At 52.4% G+C, this 20,113-nt stretch overlaps 1 protein-coding gene and 1 long non-coding RNA gene across 4 annotated transcripts in view; one reads left to right on the forward strand and one right to left on the reverse strand.

Moving 5' to 3' along the window:
* LOC144379090 (uncharacterized) overlaps positions 1-16,107 on the forward strand; it is a 37,125-nt gene extending 21,018 nt beyond the window's left edge. For both annotated transcript variants that reach the window (XR_013441285.1, XR_013441284.1), the window contains one exon: positions 15,418-16,107. This is a non-coding gene — a long non-coding RNA (uncharacterized LOC144379090). The remainder of the gene's footprint in view (positions 1-15,417) is intronic.
* The window catches only part of SCUBE3 (signal peptide, CUB domain and EGF like domain containing 3), a 33,307-nt gene that overhangs the window by 11,737 nt on the left and 1,457 nt on the right, over positions 1-20,113 (reverse strand). The window contains exons 2-7 of one of the 2 annotated variants that reach the window (XM_078055448.1): positions 8,647-8,769; positions 6,713-6,838; positions 4,097-4,231; positions 3,620-3,745; positions 3,328-3,444; positions 1,170-1,217 (exon numbers count right to left, since the gene is read on the reverse strand). In XM_078055448.1, coding sequence (XP_077911574.1) covers positions 1,170-1,217; positions 3,328-3,444; positions 3,620-3,745; positions 4,097-4,231; positions 6,713-6,838; positions 8,647-8,769 — 675 coding nt within the window. The remainder of the gene's footprint in view (positions 1-1,169; positions 1,218-3,327; positions 3,445-3,619; positions 3,746-4,096; positions 4,232-6,712; positions 6,839-8,646; positions 8,770-20,113) is intronic. The other variant, XM_036096202.2, reaches the window with a different exon arrangement.

The following is a 20,113-nucleotide window of genomic DNA, read 5'->3' on the forward strand; positions in this document are numbered from 1 at the left end:
AGAAGCCCAATGCTACCTGTGGGTCCCCAGTCATGCCCTGGTTGCTCAAATGCCCAGGTTTAGGAGCAGCCATAGTGGGATCTCCTATGTGCCACTCCCCCCCAGTCTCCTGTGATTCCCCAAGACCATGGGAGGAACTGGGAGGGAACCTTGAATTCAGGCTCCAAACCTAGCCATTCCCTCCAAGAGTGCTCTTAGTATAAGAAGAGGTCCCCCAAGGCCTGGAGCAGGGGGAGAGAACAGAGGTCCTGCGCCAGGACTAGGTAGGTTCGGAGGGACCACGGGTGGGGAGCAGCAGAGCTGGTACAACGTCCATCCAGTTCAGACCAGGATGCCGGGCATAGCTGCCTTCCTGTGCAGGGCAGCGTTCGCCAGGCCAGGGTTGGGGCGGCAGGATGGCAGAGCCTCAACCCTTTGCTCTTCGGGTCGCGGTATTAAGCCACAGTTTAATCTGTGCTTGCTCTGTGCCAGGCACTTAGATGCTCCGCACACACTGTCTCAGTTTTCTCAGCAACCCTAAGGGAGAACTCTGTCTCCCTGTCTAGAGAAGAGCAAACCGAGGATCAGAGAAGAAAGTAGCTTGCTGGAGGTTGTACAGGTAGAAAGTGGCAGAGGCAGGATTCAAACTCAGGTCAGTCTGAATTCAGGTGTCATGCTGGTACCCATTATGGTGGGACAGAATGGTGAGTGATGCTGCTGTGAGCTGGTGTGGGTAAGAACCCAAGGACACGGCCCCACGGAGGGGATGGCCTCGAACTCTATCCCACCCCTGTCTCAGCCACCTAATGGGCACAACGGGTGAGCTGGAGCTGCTGGGTCTTTTGCTGTGCAGAAGGCAGAGAGAGGGAGGGGGCAGATGGTGGGGAAAGGGTGAGGTGTTAGAGGGTGGGAGAGGGAGAAGGTGGCAGGAGGGAGCAGGAGAGGAAGAGGAGGAGAGGGACAGGAACAAAAAAGACAAAACCAACATGAAGGCTTCTGGGCCAGCTCTTGGGGACTCGGGTGTCCTGTCACCCAATGGGCCCAGTACCCAAGCTGCAGGGGAGCCCTGCTGGTAGGCTGGAGTCCAGTCAGGCTGGGCCCAGTGGGCATGCGGTTAGTGGGAGCCCCAGCGGGTTAGCCCTTCCCCTAGCAAGCCAGTGAGAGCAAGCGGAGAGAGCAGACATATTTACCATTAGAAACGGCCTGAGGGGGGATGTGCTGCTCTAGCCGCCTTTCCCCTGTTTGACATTGTAAAAAAGCTGTTTAGATGCTGGGCAGCAGCCACTGTGGCCCACTGGGCCCCAGTCCCCTCCCTTCCCTCCTCCACCCCTGTAGCCCCAAACCACTAGCCCCAAGTGATGAGCCCTGAGACTCTTACACTTAGCTCTCCAGCCTTGTCCTGCCTGGTATCCTCAAAGAAGCCAGGCTCCCACCAGATGACTGATGGAAAACAGAGTCCCAGGGAGGGGCCGTCATGGGCCCAGTACCACACAGCATGCCAAAGGCAGAGCTGGGATGCAATCTCAAATCTTACACGCTGCCAAGACCCAAAGGGTGCCCACCCTTTTGGCTAAACTCTACTGCCCTCTCTGTCTCCCCACTAAATTTGAATGTCCTGGCGGCCCCAAACAATGACGTTTCCTCCTACCAGGGCTGGGGAGAAAAATGTGATTAGGGCAAGGCAAACTAAGTTCTATTGGAGAAGAGGGAGAGGAACTCGGGATGAATATAACTGTGAACCCTAGAGCTGCCTCATTTGCTCTCTTCTGCCTCGCTTAGCCATGGTCCAGAAGACAGAATGGGTCTTGCATTAGAGAAGAGCTCAAGCTTACTAGGGGTATTTTCAAAAGCAGCCATGCCCAGGACTATGTGAACAGAAGGCAACCAGAGAGGGACCTGGCCCCACATTCATGGGTCTGAGCTCTGTCCTGATACATGCAGCTTTTCTTTAAGGACCGCATGCAGTTTCTCTTGGGGGACTCTGGGAATGTGTGAGTGTGTCCAGGGGATGGTGGGAGGTTGAGGAAGCAGAAGAATTCGACTTACGAGGAAAAAGATGAAAGGAGCTGGAACAAACCAGCCAGGAGGTGACATGAAGACCTAAAAATGTCCCAGGGTCTTTAAAGGGTTAGTTCAGAGGGAAACGTGTAGCGGGAGAGAGTGTGTGCCAGTCTCGAGCAGGTACTCAGAGGACAGGTTTAAGAGCACCATTTGCTCCCCTGTTCCTGTGTCTGGGGGTTAGGGCAATGCTGTCTGCAGAGACAGGCGGGGTCTCTGGGGAGAGATGGGGAGAGTCTGGTTCTTAAGCCGAATGTCATGTCTCTGACGAATACACAGAGCGACTGTGTTCACGCTTCCTCGTCCTCCGCATGTTGTAGTGCATGAGATGACCGGCATCCATAAATACCCGTGCCCACAGAATAAGCTCGCCCCTGCCTGGCTCCAGACACAGCCTTTCTCCCTGCCCAAACCCTTCCCTTTCATTTCCCACTTCTCCAGGGGCACGCCTTGTCCCATCGTCTTTCTCAGCACTCTGTGAGCACATAGTAATTGGCCTTCACAAAAGTCCTAAAGACAGAAGGGGTGAGGAATTAAACTTCAGGAATCAAGGAATTAAACCCAGCTATGGTACCTGACGGTATGTGAGGTAAGGCCTAGGAATCCAGGAAAAGGGATCCAGGTGTTAAGAAGGCCCCATCCGGGGCGAGAGGGATGGAAGGCTGGAGCTGGTGGGGCAGTGGAGGGCTGCAGGCAGAGGTGTGGAGGAGAGGGGAGGGGTGCGGGCGCAGGGGAGGGGAGCGGGCAGGGGTACACAGGACGGAGAGGAAGAAGAAACCTGGAGTCAGGAAACCCCATTTGTCAGTTCAGGGCTGGTTGTTCCAGGAAAGGGCGCTGTGTCCCCCCCCCCTCAGTTCCAGAGCAGGGACGGTGGGCTGTGACAGCTCCCATCTTACCACACGAGTCCCCCGGGGCCTCGGGTCAGGCTCCGTCAGCCGCGTGGCCCCAGCTCTCCTCCCCCTCTCAAGCACAGCCTTGGTCAACAAGCACCTCTGCTAATTATTCCCACTTTGGCAACACTTTATCCTGGATAAAGAGGACGGCGAGGGCCCCGAGGGGTGGGGCAGGAGAACGAGCGGGCCGGGGAGGAGAAGAGGGTGAGGCCTGCAAGCTCTCAGGGTTGTCCCTCACTAGCCCTGGCCTTGTCGTCTGGCTCTTCAGTACACTCACCGGTCATTCGGCGCCCAGCACCCGGGCCCCAGGTGCTCCCCCTCGCCCCCGGTTCTCCAGGGCCCCGACCCCCACCCCTGCCCCATCCCAGGCGGACTCGCATTCACGGGCCTCACCCACCGATGCACGTCTTCCCGTCGGTATGGAGCACGAACTTGACATGGCAGCCACACCGGGGACCCTGCTCTGTGTCATCGCACGTGTGCTGGCAGCCGCCATTACCGTAGTTGCACGTCACTGTGCAGAGAGGGCGGGAGGCCTGTCAGCTTGCTGCTCCCCGGGCCCCAGCGTTCTCCACAGCACGGAGACTGGCCCTCTGCTCTAGCTGCCTCTCCCACGCTCCCTTTTCCTCCCACGTCTTGCTGCCCAGTCCCTGTGCGCTTCTCCCTCACTGCCATCCCAGTTCTCTCACGTTTACAGTCCCGTTGGTTCTTGGTGAGCTCGAAGCCAGGGCGGCATTCACAGGCAATACCCCCTTTGGGTGTCTCCCGGCAGATGTGAGCACAGCCGTGGTTCTTGTTCATGCAATTCATTCCTTCTAAAAGGGAAGAGGAGGGAGGTGAGTACTCCGTATGCCTGGATGCCTAGAGGAAGAGGAACTAGGGGGACAGTGGGGCCTAGGAGATTGAGAGAATCCACTGAGGCTGCCCCATAGTAACCTCAATCCCACACTGATCCCAACCCCAAATGAATTCCCCCAGATTTTGCTCCAACACAGTGTCTGTCCATGGAGCCCTTAAGGATGTGACTGTGTTGAGGGACAAAAGAGGAAGGAGCCGGTGGAGTTGAGAACAGAGGGTGAGACCCAGGGGGTTTTGAGGGAAAACTCCCCCGCAGGTGGAGAGAAGCCTGGGGTGCAGGGCTGGGCCCTCCTGGGTCGTGGGCTGACCTTCTGGCCGCTGGATGCAGGTGTGCTGGTTGTCGCTGAGGAAGAAGCCCTCCCGGCAGTGGCATTCATAGCTGCCCATCATGTTGACGCAGCTCTGCTGACAGCCACCATTGCCCTCGGCACACTCGTCCACATCTGTGTAGGATGGGTGGTTGGTGAGGCCATGGGGTGCAGGCCAGGGTCCAGAGTGTGCCCTGAGACTTCAGCATGCCCTCCCCACCCCAATGCAGCACGCAGCCTCAGGCCAGAAAGTTCTCGCTCACTCATCAGCTAATGTTCTACTGCTCTGGAAGAGGCCACCCTAAGAGGGCAGAGCTGGGGAGCTAAGCCAGTGGAAAGGGGACAGTGGCACCTGCCTCTCTTAAGTGAAGACTTGCCTCCCTTTCCCTCACTTGTTGGAATTGGGTGTGAGAGCAGAAGAAATCACGAAAGGAGCCAGGGAAAGAGGGAACAAAGATGACAATAAGGATGGGGATTGGTCAGGGAGAGGAGCTGGGGCAGTGGTTGCAGCCAGGGAATGCAACAACTTGGAGCTGGCTCCAAGTGCAGGGAGAGCTGTGGCCATGGCGCTAGGTCTGAGGGGTGACATGGGTAAAGGCAGCAAGCCTCAACTCCTTGCAGGGCAGGGACCATTTCTGTGGACAGGCCATGGCCCCATCCTTCCTCCCTCCCCCCATGCCTGGGCTTGCTGCCATAGTCCTTAGCCTTTCTCCTATTTTGGTTTAACAAAACAGTCTGGTAGCTTGGTGGGGAGGGGTGAGAGGAGAGCTGCCAGGCCACACCCTAATTACCACCCCAAATCGCCACCCCCAGGTCTCAGAGCCAAGCTCATTCTGGGGCTCCCACTTCAATGTCTTGATTCCATCTCTGTGCTACCTACTGCCCTCCCAAGTCCCTAGCCCTTCTCGGTTTTCCTTGGCCCAGCAGGCATCCAGGAGATTGGTGTCCAAACAGAGCAGCTGGAATTTGAGCTCCTGAAGCCCTCATCTGCCCCTCTCTTCCCATCCTCTCTGCTGAGCCCTGAGACCCTGTCCTTTCCCCCTTCTGGCCAAGGGCAGAGGGGCACAGATCCAGCAGGCTCCTGCCTGAGAGAGGTACCTGTTGTAAAGCCAAGGAGATACACTTTCCTTTTCCTTATACCTGTCCCCTCCCCTTCTCTCACTGCACCCGACTTCTCCCCATCCTTGTCTTTCCACTGTTGCCCCATCCTACAGTCCATCCTTCTATTTGCTCCCTTCTAGTGCCACCTTGTGACTTTGCTACTCTTTAGCCAAGTTCCTTCCTCCAGTTCTCAGTGGGGAAACTGAGGCCCAGGGCATAGATGACATAGGGTTCCCCTAAAAGCCAAAGGTAGAGTTGAGACTTTGAACCCCAACCCTAAGGGTAGGGTTTGGTAGACCTTTGCTCCCCCTGACTCTTCCCATACCTATTCATTCTCTTACCCTCTGGTTGGTTCTCCCCAAAATGCAGGGAAAAAAGACGTGGTGAGAATCAGGGGCTTAGAAAGGTCAAAGGCAGCCAAAGAACTCAGAAGCTGATGTTTCCCGTCCTGCAGGAAACTCACTGTCCTGGTCAAAGTGTCATAGCTTCTCTTTCTGAAGGAGTCCTCAAAGAGGCCCTCACAGGTGACTGAGCAGAAGAGAAGTGAGGTCCTTCTCTGGTAGAAGAGGTGGCCAGGGCTGGGGGGAAGGGCCCAGCATGGCTCAGGCTGTAGAGGCCTGGGTTGGGAATAGAAACCTATAAGCCTGGTCCAAAGATGGGATGTGACTGGGTCTAGAGGCAGCCCTGTAGGAAGGAGGCTCTCCTAGACTAAGGGAGCCTCAGATAATTCATCAGTTTGGTCAGGTGGGGAAGCAGCCTAGCTGCTTTTCTGGGCATCATTCCTCTTCTCTTCCTGTCCTGCTCTTCTAATCTTCCAGTCTCCTACTTTTATTTTGACACCAGAGAGGAAGAATTTGGAAAAGGAACCCTGGCTTCACATTTCAAATCCTTTTCTGCTATGGGCTTCAGTGTTTCTACTTGGGGAAGAATCTGACGTGGTCCCAGTAATTTTCCAAAATGATGAGACCAAAGTTGAGTGGAGTTGCCTAGAGATTCTCCTATCTCTGACCCAGCTCCTGGGTCAAGGATCAGGTCAGATTGAGGCCTGAGAAGTGAGGAGAGGGAGAGCCTGGAGATTGCAGGACAAGCTGGAAGAAAACCAGTCTTTAAGGGTCAGAGGCTCCCCAGCACCCAGGGGAGCACCACCACTATCACCACCACCACCACCACCATTATCATCATCAAACATTCCTCCCATTTATTGAAGTGTAGAGCCAAATTACCTTCCCACCATGCTCTGCTCCCTATGGCTACACCTACTATTGTCATCTTCTGGCCCTTGCCCTGGGAGCACTTTCTAGCAACATCTCCTCTGATGTTTTTCATCCAGCAGCAGGGTTATTTCATCCTCAGCGCCCAGTCTCAAAGGGGAGGCTGACCTTATTCTCTATTTTGTGAGAATGCAGCTTTTTGATCACCTTCCTCTCCTTGCCCGGGAAGTGGGAAATGCTGGAAACGCCTCCTTCCCCACAAGACAGCCCCTCTGCCCACACCTCCTCTCCCTCCTTTGCTCACCCAGACAGTTGTGTCCATCATGTGCCAGGTGGAATCCGTCATAGCAGGTGCATCGGTAATTGCCAGGGATGTTGACACAGTCGTGCACACAACCTGCATTATCTTCTCGTTCGCACTCATCCACATCTGTGGGCAAAGAAGATCTGAGGCAGCTGGCCCAGCAGCATGCCCCCCACTGTCTACCCCTGGGCTCGGCCCTGTGGTGGTTTAAATATATATATGTGTGTATATATATATATCTTCTCTGTGTATGTATGTTTACATAGTTACTTTCATAGCCTACAAACCATTTTGCATTTTACTATTTTTTTTTAAAGATTTTATTTATTTATTTGACAGAGAGGGAAGCAGCGAGAGAGGGAACACAAGCAGGGGGAGTGGGAGAGGGAGAAGCAGGCTTCCCGCCGAGCAGGGAGCCCGATGCGGGGCTCGATCCCAGGACCCTGGGATCATGACCTGAGCCGAAGGCAGACTCTTAACAACTGAGCCACCCAGGCGCCCCACATTTTGCTATTTTCATCTAAACTTAAGTCATAGGGGCTCCTGGGTGGCTCAGCTGGTTAAGTGTCAGACTCTTGATTTTGGCTCAGGTCATGATCTCAGGGTTGTGAGATCGAGCCTTGCATCAGGCTCCACACTGAGCATGCAGCCTGCTTAGGATTCTCTCTCCCTCTCACTCTGCCCCTCCCCCACCCCCTCTCCCTCTCTAAAAGTAAGTAAGTAAGTAAGTAAGTAAGTAAATAAATAAATAAATAAATAAATAAATAAAATATGGGGCGCCTGGGTGCCTCAGTCGTTAAGCGTGTGCCTTTGGCTCAGGTCATGATCCCAGGGTCCTGGGATCGAACCCTGCATCAGGCTCCCTGCTCTGCAGGAAGCCTGCTTCTGCCTCTCCCACTCCCCCTGCTTTTGTTCCTGCTCTCACTATCTCTCTCTGTCAAATAAATAATCTAAAACATAAAATAAATAAATAAATAAAAATAAACTTAAGTCATAAACATTTTCATGTCTCCACCCAGTCTTTTTTTTTTTTTAAAGATTTTATTTATTTATTCATAAGAGACAGAGAGAGAGAGAGAGAGGCAGAGGGAGAAGCAGGCTCCCCGCCGAGCAGGGAGCCCGATGCAGGACTCGATCCCAGGAGTCTGGGATCATGACCTGAGCCGAAGGCAGATGCTTAACCATCTGAGCCACCCAGGCGCCCTCCACCCAGTCTTTCTAACTACCACTGTACATGGTTGCAGAATATTCCATTGTGGTGTTATATCATAATTTAGTCATCCTTTATTGTCGGATTCCTTCCATTTATTTTACTATCATAAATAATGCGTAAAGAACATCTTCTGGATATTACTCTGTTTCATTGAATTTCCCTTGAATAAGTCCCTAAGAATAAAATTTCTGGGTCAAAGGGTATAAAAATACCTTTTAAGATTCCTGCTAGGTATGACAAAATCACTTTTCAGTTTATAATGTCACCAAGAATTAATGAGTGTACCTTGTCCACTAAAGTGTTACCAACACTGAAGGTCATACATTGAAAATAACATCTCAAGCATGCTTTAATTTGCACTGCTTTAATTATGAGAGGGGTAGAATGTGTTTGTTTATGGTATGAATTTCCCCTGGGGTAAACTGTCTGTTCTCATCCTATGTGGGAATGGTAGAAGGGCCTAAAGATGGAGGTTCCAATGTCAGGGCACCTCAGGCCTTAGTCCCATGATTCTGACCCCCTGCCCAGCCAAGCTGGGAGGCTGTGAACTATTCCCACCAGAGCCTCATCTAGCCTCTATGGTGCCCTCCCGGGGGAAAAAATAGCCACCCCTCCCAAACCCCTCCCCGAGCCCGCAGGGATTGCAGGCCTTACTGTCATGTGCAGTGTGGCTGAGGGCAGTGGCACTGATTCCCCGTCTCGGGCGCCTTCCCAGCCTCACCTTTGCAGTGTTTACCATCCCCTGTGTAGCCAGACTTGCAGATGCACTTGTATGACCGTGGGGTGTTCTGGCAGATCGCATCGATGTGGCAGTTGTCAGTCCCCTCCACACATTCATCCACATCTGGCAGGGGCAGAGGGGGCATGTGAGACCCTCTGTCAGTGCATTCCAAGGGGTGTCCTGAAGGTGGTTCCCCAAGGGCAAAATCCCCTCTCCTCTAACATAGAGATAGTGACCCCTCCAAGAGCAGGTGCTCTTCCAACACCCTTCTGATTTCAGAGTGGGTTGAAATTACCTTCTGTAATTTCAGGAATTCAGAAAGCACCCCCACTCTCCTCAGAAATACTTAATCCATAATGACAGCTAAAATTCCATCATTTGAAACACTCCTCTTTGATTTAAAAACAAACAAAAACCCTTGGACTGAGTAGCACACTTACCTTGATTAGAAATATTCAACTTAGTGTGAATTAGTTTACCTCTCTTAGGAGCAGGCTTGAGGCCGGGGGGGCGGGAGGGGCATGGGGACAGTGGCCTCTGGGAAAGTGGCAGGGCCCAGTGGCCCTCAGTAATGGAAGGAGGAAGAAAGGGAGAAGATGGGGCACCAGAAAAATCCTCATCTGCCTCAGTTCTGCTTGAGACCAGGCCTGCTCCCATTTGCCCACCACGGCACCAAGAATCTTTAGAGGAAAGAAGTTCCATCCTGGAAGATTTCCCTCGGCCCCTGTGCTGTCAACAGCAGAGGGACCAGGACTGGGCAGGGGCTGGTACCAGCAACCTGAAGCCTGATCAGTGGGGCACTTGTGGCTCTCCAGCTAACTCCAGCTTGTCCAGCCCGCCACCCTGAACTGTCCCATCTAACCCAAGGTACTCCTCTCCTTCCTGGCTCTCACTCTGACACGAGGTGCTCCTCACAGAGCTATGCTGAAGGAAGAGGCCACCCAAGATCTAGCAAAAAAGAGGATGGTTCTGAAAGGACAGAGCAAAGAAAACCATTTACCATCTTTGGGCAAAAGATTCCAACTTCTGGGGCAACATTATGGTGTGCATAAAGCAGAGCTAAAATATGGCAACATGTTGCATTCAGTTGAAAATGTTTTACAGGGTATATTTGTGAAAGGTACTATGCTGAAGGCTGTGGAGGCCCCAAGGTAACTTGGCCCAGCCAGAAGGAGAGACAAGTAACATGAGGCAGGGTGTGGTTGAGCGCTACAGAGACATTAGACATAAGGTGAGAGGGTCCTCAGCCCTGGCTACACAACATCAGAGTTAGCTCCCCTAGGAGATGCCCAGCGCCATCCCCAGTGGTCCTGGGCAACGAGCCTGCAGTATTTTTCGAAAGCTCCCCAGGGGAGTCTAACATGCAGCCAGGCTTGAGAATCTCTGTGAAAAAGAAGATCAGAGGAGGAAGAGACTACTTCTAGCTGTGAACTGGGGAACCCAAGTGTAGAGGTAGCCACCTGCAAATAAAGAAATGGGATTTGCACTCAAGACAGTGGACTGTAAAAAAAAAAAAAAAAAAAGTGGACTATAGCGTTGCCTGGCTTTGGTTAAAATGCAGATTCTCAGTCCCTATCGCCAAGCTATAGAATCCAAATCCTTAATGTGCTTGATATATATTTTTACAGAATGTGAATGAACAAGTGGACCAGTAATCACTCCAATTTATCGATACCCAGGAGTCCTAGCTTGAAACAGTTAATTGTCCTCTGCTTTCATATTTCAAGAAGTACTTTGGGGGCAGGACTGAGGCTTCCTGGGGCAAAGAAGAGAACTGAAATTTGGAAGAGTGCCCCCAAACATCCTGCCTCAAATCTTCTGGACTTCCATTCAGCTCTGCGCTCTACCGTCCAACTCTCTTGGACTCCTCTGCAGCAGTCCGCCACGCCCGGTGATTCCAGCTGCTGTAACTCACACTTACTCTCCGCCTCCCTCAGGCTCGGCGGTCATGGTGTCTCTGCCTGCTGGCCCACCCTGGGAATTCATCCCCAGATGAAAGAACAGAGAAGGGGGCATGAAGACTAGTGGAGGGCAAGAAGGGTAGTAGAGAGTAGATAGTAAGAGGCTGTGTGGAGTATCAGTAGGTCCAATGAAGAAATGTACTCTCATAAAAAGAGCCTAAGCTCTGAAACCAGTCAGTCCCAGATTTAAATCCAGCTCTACCTCTCTAGGGAAGATTTTCTGATTCTCTTATTTCTTCCTCTTTAAAATGGGGATAATACCTCCTCATGAGAGTCTGTGAACAGTTGATAAGATAATCTGTGTAAAGTTCCTAATAAAATATCTGGGAAATAGTACGGAAGCTGGTTCAGACAACAGATGCTCTAGGACTGTGCTGTCTATGATGGTAGCCATGAAGCACATATGGCTATTTAAATTAACTTAAAATTCAGTCGCTCAGTTGCACTAGGCCAAGTGCTCAATGGCCATATGTGGCTAAGGGCCACCACCAATGGATAGCACTTCCAATATCACAGGAAGTTCTATTGGAGCACTGCTCTCAGAGTTAATAAGGGATACGCCTAGGCCTGGGTGGACCAAAAAACTTCCTGAGCAGTGGGATTCAAGTTGAGTTTTGGAGACTGGATCAGCATTTGACCGTCAGAAGAAGAAAGAGGAAATTTCAAGTGTGATTGAACACATGAAGAAAGACAAGGCACCCAGAGATCCAAGTCCTATTCTCTGTCCCCACATTTATACATGCCCTTGTGAGTCTTCGAGGCTGGCCTGGGACATTGGACAATCCCAGTGACTAATGATCATTCTGTCCATCCTGCTTTGAGCTCTCTTCTGTCTCTCACCATCTCTTCGAAGCCCTACAGCCAGCCGGGCAATTTAGAAACCCACTGGGAAGCCCTTCCTCTAGGCCCATTTCAGAGGGACATGCCTGTCTCCAAATCATTGGGTGATTTGCTGGAGTCTGCACCGGGCTATCTGGGCTCTCAGTTCTTTGCTTTGCCTCCAGTTCAGTGCTCACTAGGACCAGAGTGCCCCTGATGCTGATGGCAGCAAACCCAGGCTTCCCGGCAGAGCCTGTACACCCTTCCAGCAGCTGGGCTCTTCCCACCATCCTACCCACTCCCTCATCGCCCTACTCACGGTGCTTATCCCTCTCCAGCCAAGAGTCTCTGCCCTGGAAGACTTTGATCTCTTCGCTCCTCCCTCTACAACGTCTAAGCATTCTGCCCTTGTCCAAGCATTCACATACATCTCATTCTTCACATTTGAGATGCAGTTCTCTTTTCTCTAACCACACTGTTCCCGGCTTCCCCAATCTGGTTCAAAATTGTCTTCCCCAAAGCTCTTCCTGCTAAGCCCCATCCCTAAAGAGTTCCTGGTCCCAGGGGATTCAGCCTGCCTCCACTCACTTGCTGCCATTGCTGAGTCCTTCTACTAATGCTGTCAAGCCCTCTTGTGTGGCATGTTCAGCTTCCCTCACTTGGCTAGTCACTCATTGAGGACAGGACCTTTCAACCATTTGACTGGAATCTTTTGAAGCAGTTCAGGCCTAAAGCAGAGCTCTGAGGGGTGCCTGGGTGGCTCAGTTGGTTGGGCGCCTGACTCTTGGTTTCGGCTCAGGTGATCTCAGGGTCGTGAGATCGAGCCCTGGGCCTGCTTGAGATTCTCTCTCTCCCTCTTCCTCTGCCCCTCCCCCCTCTAAAAACAAACAAACAAACAAAACAAAGCTCTGAAATAGGGCCCCCCATTATATCCAGTGTCTCCTCCTTTTGCCAGTTCATTCTTTCAGAGCTCCCTTCCACCACATCTGCCCACCCACGATTTGTCCATGCAGGGATCCCTTCGATACCCAAAGGCACAGTCTCATCATAGCTCTCAGGGAGCAAGTATTTACTACTGGCCTGACAAACAAGTTGACGCTAGTTGGACATGGATTGGTCTAGACCGGTGGTTCTCAACCCTGGTTGCACACTGGGATTCCCTGGGGGCCTTTTAAAAAATGTGGTTGTCTAGGCACTCTCCTACACCAGCTGCATCAGGATCTCTAGGGTGAGGCTGGGCTGGGCTGCTGTCTATCTTCCTTTCCCATCTCGGATAATATGAATAGACCATTTGCCCGAGCTGGGAAGACACTGGGGGCAGCAAGATGACAGAGTGTTTGAGAAAAGGGATTCTGGAGTGATACCGTGTCAGTGTAAATGCCAGCCCCACCCATGTCTGTGTGGTCCTGGGCCAGCTTCTGAACTTACCTGTTCCCTCCTCTGTAACTGCGTCTCAGAATAATAGCACCTCCTCATGGGGCTGCCGTGTGCATCAAATGAGTTAATACTTGTCAAGTACTTAGCACTGCAGTGCGGGCATAGAGTAAGTGCTCAGAAAGGTCTGCTATTTTTGTTCCTTCTCTCCAACTTTCTCCCCAGTATTGTTTCTGAACCCCCTTTCTGCTCCTCCTTCCTCTTACCAAAGCCCCATTTCAGGCCTGGTGTAGGGCCATGCAGCACCAGGAGAGTTTGTGATGGTACAGGGAATGTTGGGGAGACACCGCTTTCTCTGCCCATGCTTGGAACTGCCCAAAGAGGAGGGTGAAGTGGGTGATGGGCCAGCTGGGAACCAAAAAGCAGCCCTCCACGATCCCTTGTGAGGGCTCTCCTTTTGTGCCTTTACCCCCACCCCAGGTGCGGGGCTGGATCAAAAGCTGAACTGGGGGAGAGTGGCAGCTGCAGAGATACCCCAGATGAGTCAAGACCTCCTTGCCTTACCCTGCCCTGGCATGAATGCATGGGTCTGTAACTGCAGCAGCTTTCCCAGTGCCATCTGACATTTCTGCTGGATTTGCTTCTGCACCTAGCAGAGCGCTCCACAAACTCTGCTCAATGTAGGGAGGGAGGGTGGGATGTGGGGGTGGCGTTTAGAGGGTGAGAGGGCAGACCGGACCAGAAAGGGTGGATTGTTTGACCATGGGCAGTCCTAAGATTCCCTTCCGAGGATGGGGAAGTATACCCCAAAAGGGAAGCAGGAGGACCCCGAAGGAAACACTTCCATCTGCTTCAAAATTTTGCCCAGGTCCAGCTCAGGAGTAACAACAAATGGAAATGAGCAGAATGCAGGCCGCAGATAAGCAGACACCCCTAGGGAGAGTCCACCCCACCCCCCTTTACATTACCACAGTAGTTACCCTATCACTCACAGCAGCAGATTTGCTGGGCCCAGTGAGGAGGTCCAAAGCAGCCTGCCTGGTATCCTAATGGGCCTGCATGACCGTGACATCCTTCCTGCCCAAGCCAGGTTAGCCTCAGGTGATTGGGCTGAGTGCAGGCTGTCTGATTGCCTGACCAATCACTGTCTTATGATGCCTCTTACATGCTGCTTTGTACCATTATTTAACTTCTAGTTCATGTGCAGTATCTTCCTCCAGAAGCCTCCCTGAGGCTATGGCTTCTGAATCTTTGAAATCCACATGGCAGCTGGGAGCTGATCATATGCATTTAGCCATTCAACAAAGAGTTACTAAGCATTTGCAACATGCCAAACACTGTGCTAGGAGCTGGGCATCCAGCAGTGAACAAGACAGACCTATATACTGAAGGCACTTAGTAAATATTTGTAAAACATTTACTCAGATGGGTGGATGGACGGACGGATGGATGGATGGGTTGGTGGGTGAATAGATGAGGTCCATATTTGTGTCATCTTCCCAGTTCTATGTTACCACAAGGAAAAACTTTTTATTTTCCTGTGACCCCACAGTTGTTCTAGGGGGAGGGCAATCCTAGGAAATTTAGTCTTAAGTTAAGGGTAGGGGGATAGGAAACTCAGAGAAAGTAAGAGACCCACTTAAATGCATCCATTTGGTGATGCAGAGGCCAGAAGAGACTGGGAACAATGAATCCAGGGTAGGATTTGTAGGGAATTCTACAGGACCCATAGGCTCTCGTGGTCTTCAGATATTATCTGGAGCTGCTCAGGCATCTCTTAGGAGTATCCTTGTCCAATAAATGTTCCCCAGCCTCAGTGCTAAGTAGCACTTGATGATGGGGCACCAGGGTCCACCTGAGACCAGCACACCATTGCTGCTCCTGGTCAGTTCTCTTATCCTTTCCTCCATGTTGCCTCCCACATGTAAGTAACACCCAAAGTAGAACCAGCCCGGGCTTCGGCCATGAGACCCTGACCTGTATATGTGTGCATGTCTTCTCCCTCTAGATGAAAAGGGCAACTAGGGTAACTGGCTGAGCCTGGCATCCCAGCTTGGGCTTCTCAGGCTATCTTCCCGACCTGGAATCCCAGGCTGAGACTCTGTGACCTCAGCTGGAGCCTGCGCCCATCCTCGGCCTGGACAAAGCATAGGCAGGGGTAAGGAAGGCCTGGACAGAGTTCAGGAAACAAGACCCCAAGGAGAGGAGACAGAGCACTTTCTTCTTTTCAAAAAAAGGACCCTTTTTCTTATATAGCTGAGCCTGCTTGACTGAAGAGCCAGGAAAAGCAGTTGGTGCTCAGAGCTCGGAGGGGAGCAGGGCTGAACCTGAGAACTTTGTCACCCATCAAGAGGCCTTGATGAGTTTCTCTAAGTCCTACCACCTTATCCCTAAACCAGCTCCTTGCTCATTTGAAGGTACCCCAAATGGACAAGAATTTTCTTCTTTTCAATGTGGATGAAACCAACCCTGAGTCAGAGGCCTTTAGAGGATGGGTAGGTAGGGGATCCTCGGGTAGGGAGGAAAGAACAAAACGCTGGAGAGAGGGGCAGGGAGGCAGGCAGTGGGCCAAGGCAGGTTCCAGCTTCATGATTATGCATCTTATCTCTTTACACAGATGGAGAAAATGACAGCATGAACAACGATGGTGTCAGATGGTGCATAATTACGTGTGCGGAGCTTTCACCCAGGCTATTTCACATGGGCCTCAAATGGCCCTCTCACTACGTAGATGGGGAACCAGCCCAGAGAGGGCAAGTGCGAACAGCTTGTGCAGAGCCAGACCCCAGGTCTTCTGACTCCGAGTCCAGTGCTTGCTCACTACACACTATCCAGAAACACCCCGGGGGAGGAATCCCTGCCTTAGTCATTGTCGTGCCTCCCCCGACCCCAACTCAGCACGGATACATAACCATGGAATGGCCTGGAACTGACAGGTGGACATTCCTGGTCGGAGAGCCAGAGCAGGGATGCGGATGCTCTGAGGCTTTGCACATGGGGGTGGCTGGAAGGAGGGCAGGGCTGAGTGGCGGGCAGGGAAGGAGGGCAGTGCGCCATGGTGGGTGCAGACAGAGCTGCAGGGAGGACGGGGTGGGCAGGTGTCTCCAACTCGGATTCACTATGCTGGGCCAAGCAGCTGGTTAGAAACAAAAACAAACACCGGGATACAGGTTCCTGCTGTTAACAGCTTCAAACCGCCAGAGGAAAACTCCAAATAAATATAATTAGAAACTTGTAAAAACGTCCTCTCTGTAAACTTGCTCCCCAGGGTCTATCCTTTAAGCTCCCCCTTTCTTCCAGAATCCCCCCCCCACTCCATGCCCGCATACCCTGACCCTCCACCCTCACCCAGGGATTCCTTAGATCTCTTTCCTTATTCTGGATCTTCCCTCCAGCCCAGCAGCTCCTGCTCAGGTCTCTCCTCAGCTTGGTGCCATCAGGGACCAGATGTGGACAGCCCCTGGCCTGGAGCTCCGAAATCCAAACTCCACAGCTCTCTAGGGCTACGGGTACAGCCACAGGGAAACCATAGGTAAGAGTGAGGGCCACAGCGCCCGATTCAGGTGTCACCTCTTCACCTCTGTGGCCAAACCCAATAGCAACTACAAAACAGTACCTTGGTCTGAAAGGGGGAGATGTTTTGGCTAGAGCAGAATACAGAGGGCCAGTCTTGGAGCTGAGAATATACCATGTAGGACCAGGGACTGGGGCCTCGGGGCCCTGCCCAGATAGTATTCAGTTCCTGGAACACAACCATTGCAGCTTCCTTACCCAAAGTTGCTGGATACACACACATTCACACACACATGCACGCACAGAAACACACACTTGTTTTGTAGGGGCTCTTTCCAGGGGGGAAAGACTCTACTTAAGGATGCAGAACAATCGGGTACTTGGGGCCCCAGGAAACTGGGGTGGGGGAAGAAAGGAGGAGTAGCCAAGTGACAGACTCGGGCAGGGAGTAGTAGAGGAGGGCCTAGGAAGAAGAGGGCCTGAGTGTTACGCAGGAAGGCCCAAAGAGGCCTGGGGCAGGACCAAGGCTTGCTATAGTGTTTTCTGCCTTCCAGCAGGAAGGATTTCGATGAGATGTGCAGAATCTCAGAGCTGAGAGGGACCCTCCTCATACTCTAGTCCATTTTACAAGTGAGGAAGGGAATTTCAATGATTTCCTCAAAGGCCCCAAAACTCAGGCTCCGCGTCTACCAACCCACTGGCACCAAACGCCCCACCACATGCCATTTGGAGCTGGCAGTATGCGGGCATGGGAGGAAAGTGGCCAGTCTGGTGACAGAGGGGCCAATGGGGGGGAGGGCCTGTGTCCTCTCTTCGCCCAGGTGCCTGTCTCCTCTACCCCTCAGACATCCCTGCGTTAGCCGTTGTATCACTTCTCCCCCCAAGGCCCAGGCGTCCCTCTGTTTCCAGACTGCTGTCTTATAACTGAGCCTGAAGAAGCTGTCCCCAGGCCTGGGCCTCTTGCGGGCACTGCCAGCCTCAGAGCGGCTCTGCAGTTTCCAGCCCTGACAGGGACTCTTTCTTAGAAGTGGTCATGTGCTAGGGGTACGGGACGTCAAGGGAGGCCCACACCCGGACACGCGGGGACCAGAGCTGGGGGGAGGGACTGGGGGGAGTTCAGGCAGCAAGCTCCTCCACCTCCATCTTCGCAAGAGGGTCTGAAACTACCCGTTCCCTTCCCCCACCCTCAATCCAAGGCACTGGACCAAGCCATTCCACTTCTTGACTTCTCCAATGAAAACAAAACGCACATTGCCCCGCTTCCCTTTTCCTCTCACCGGAGCACTGCGCACGCACGCACAGGGGGATACACACACACACACACACACACACACACACCCTGAATCATGCACACGCACGCTCGCACGCCCCAGTGAATGCACACCTCGCATTCCCAAACTCACACCCAGGGCAGGCTCCTTTTACAACAGGTCCCGGCTGCTCACATCTCAAACCGGTTCTCATGCTCTCAGATTCCTGAAGGTTTCAGAAAACAATCTCATTTAGGGGTGGCTGATAACTTTCTTCTTTCTCTGCCTGTGGTAATTCTGGCCTCGGTGTCTTCCGCTCCCCTCTCTCACATTCCACTCTGCAGAGACTCAAGGAGATGAGGGGTAAGAAGTGGAGAAGTGCTCCCCCTGCCCCAGGCTTTCCCCACCTCCCCAGGGGACATGTCACTGAGAGAAGAGAGGTCAAAGGGATTCCTGAGGAATTTCTAAGCAGTCCATCCCCCCTCTCCACCCTTCTGGAAAAATGGAGCGGGGGTGGGGGGGTGGGGGGAGACAGGCTTAGAAGCAACTGATTGAAGATCAGGCTCCAAGAGTGGGGACTGACTCTCTCTCTCTCTCCAGTGTGGCCTGGATGGGGCACGGGCAATAGCCGGCTGCCCACGGGGCCACCCTCACCCGCTGACATGGTTATGGTTTTCATTTCATATTTTGGAGGGAGGGGCTAGGAGGAACAGTCCCCTCACTGTAAGAGCTGGCCACAGGAGCCCAGGGAAGCGGGGAGGAGAGGAAATAGCCACATTAAAGAGGAAGAGGGGTGGGGGAAAGAAAGAGAGAGACACACATACACCCAGACAGAGACCCGGAGAGACACGCGGAGACAGAGAGACACTGTTTGCCACCAGATGAACGCTCTCAGTCCCAGGGATGGTGTTACTTGGAAACTCTAAATACACGACTTTATCAACATTTTATCCCTAATGAGAAGAGAAAACAACCAGGTAAACTAAACGGCCAGGCTGACTCTCCCTGAGCCCGCCCTGGGGACAAGTTTTCCCTGGGAGGCCAGGAGACCAATTCAGCTGTAACCTGAGCCCTAAGCAAGGATTAGGTCTTTTTAACCACTGCTGCACACCCCCCCAAAAGCAAAGCAAATTAATGCTTTTAAGTTAACAATTATCTTGGTTATCCAGTCTGTCTACTTTAGAATACAGACAGGCACTTGAAAAACACTCAAAACCATGTACCCTCATGCTCACTCACTCCCAGTCACACGAGCTTACCCACGCACTCATCCACACACAGTTCTCAAAGACACGAAAATGTTCGTATCCAGGCTTAATAACCGAGTCACAAGAGACACAGACACCCAGCTATAGCACCTGTGGGTGATGGCGGGGAACCTCTCTCTTTTTCTTTCTCTCTCTCTCACACACACACACACTCACCTGCACACTCAGGGCTCCCTTCCTTGTCCTTCCCCGCCTCCCTATCCCTTTCCACTTTGGTTCTTGGGGGGGGGAGGGATGGAATTTCTGGAGAAAAGGCACTGAAGTATGGTAACTGTACTACACACACACACACACACACACACACTCACACACTCACACACACACACACACACACCCGCTATACCCAGAGGTATAGTAACTGCGCAAGATATTTGCCAAGAGTCTTTGCAGTTTAAAGAGACCCACTAGAGCTTCAATTATAAGCACGTGGCATTGAAGACACACCTGCTGGCCCTGGTGATACCCAGGAGATATGTCTGGGAGCGAGGGATGGCCACAGCACTCCATCTAGGGGTAAGGCTGCCCTGCCCGGTTCAGTGCTTGTCCTTCCCAGGGCATTGGCCTGCAGATTTGGGTCCAGAGACATCCCTCTAGCCCAACAGACCTGTCGTTAGGCAATCTCTGGCAGACCAGGTTGATACAGTTCCTGAACAGCAGCGTCAAAGGTAGCTGAAATGACAGGCTTCGAGTCCATGCCAGGCTAGACTCAGGGATCAGAAGGAAGGAAGAAGCACAGCTAACTGCGGCCCAGTCAGAGCGAGTGACAGTGGCCTGAATATAAGTAGTGAACAAAACTATGAGGATGTAAGTTCCTTGAGGGCAGGGGGCCTCCAATCTAGCTGCACCCCCCCAACAGCACCCAGCAGGGTGTCTGATGAAAGAGGGATCCCCAGAACACCTTGGAGGGATTTTGAATCCTTCCATCCCTGAAGGATGAGCTGTTCCCCCCCGGCACCTGTCCCTTCTAGGAGTCTCCATCAGCCCTGGGAATCCCCTGAATATACTGTTTGCTCCCCCTTTTGCCCCCAGCCCCCCAGTCTCACTAGGCCACTACAGACACTGGCTCCAACTTGAAAGAGGCCCTTATCTTGTCTCTAGATTACTGAATGAAATCTGTTCCTTCCTTCAGACTAAACTCCCTAGCTAATTCCATGTTATGAGTAAGTCAGCACACACTACAAAAGCCAGCTTTGTTTATGAAAACACAAGCAAATCCACAGTGGGAGAGGGGCTGCTCCCAGGCTGGGGGTGGCAGTGGTACTGGGCTGTCTGGAACCAGGAC

This window comes from Halichoerus grypus, chromosome 9 (assembly GCF_964656455.1).
Source record: "Halichoerus grypus chromosome 9, mHalGry1.hap1.1, whole genome shotgun sequence".
NCBI lineage: Eukaryota > Metazoa > Chordata > Mammalia > Carnivora > Phocidae > Halichoerus > Halichoerus grypus.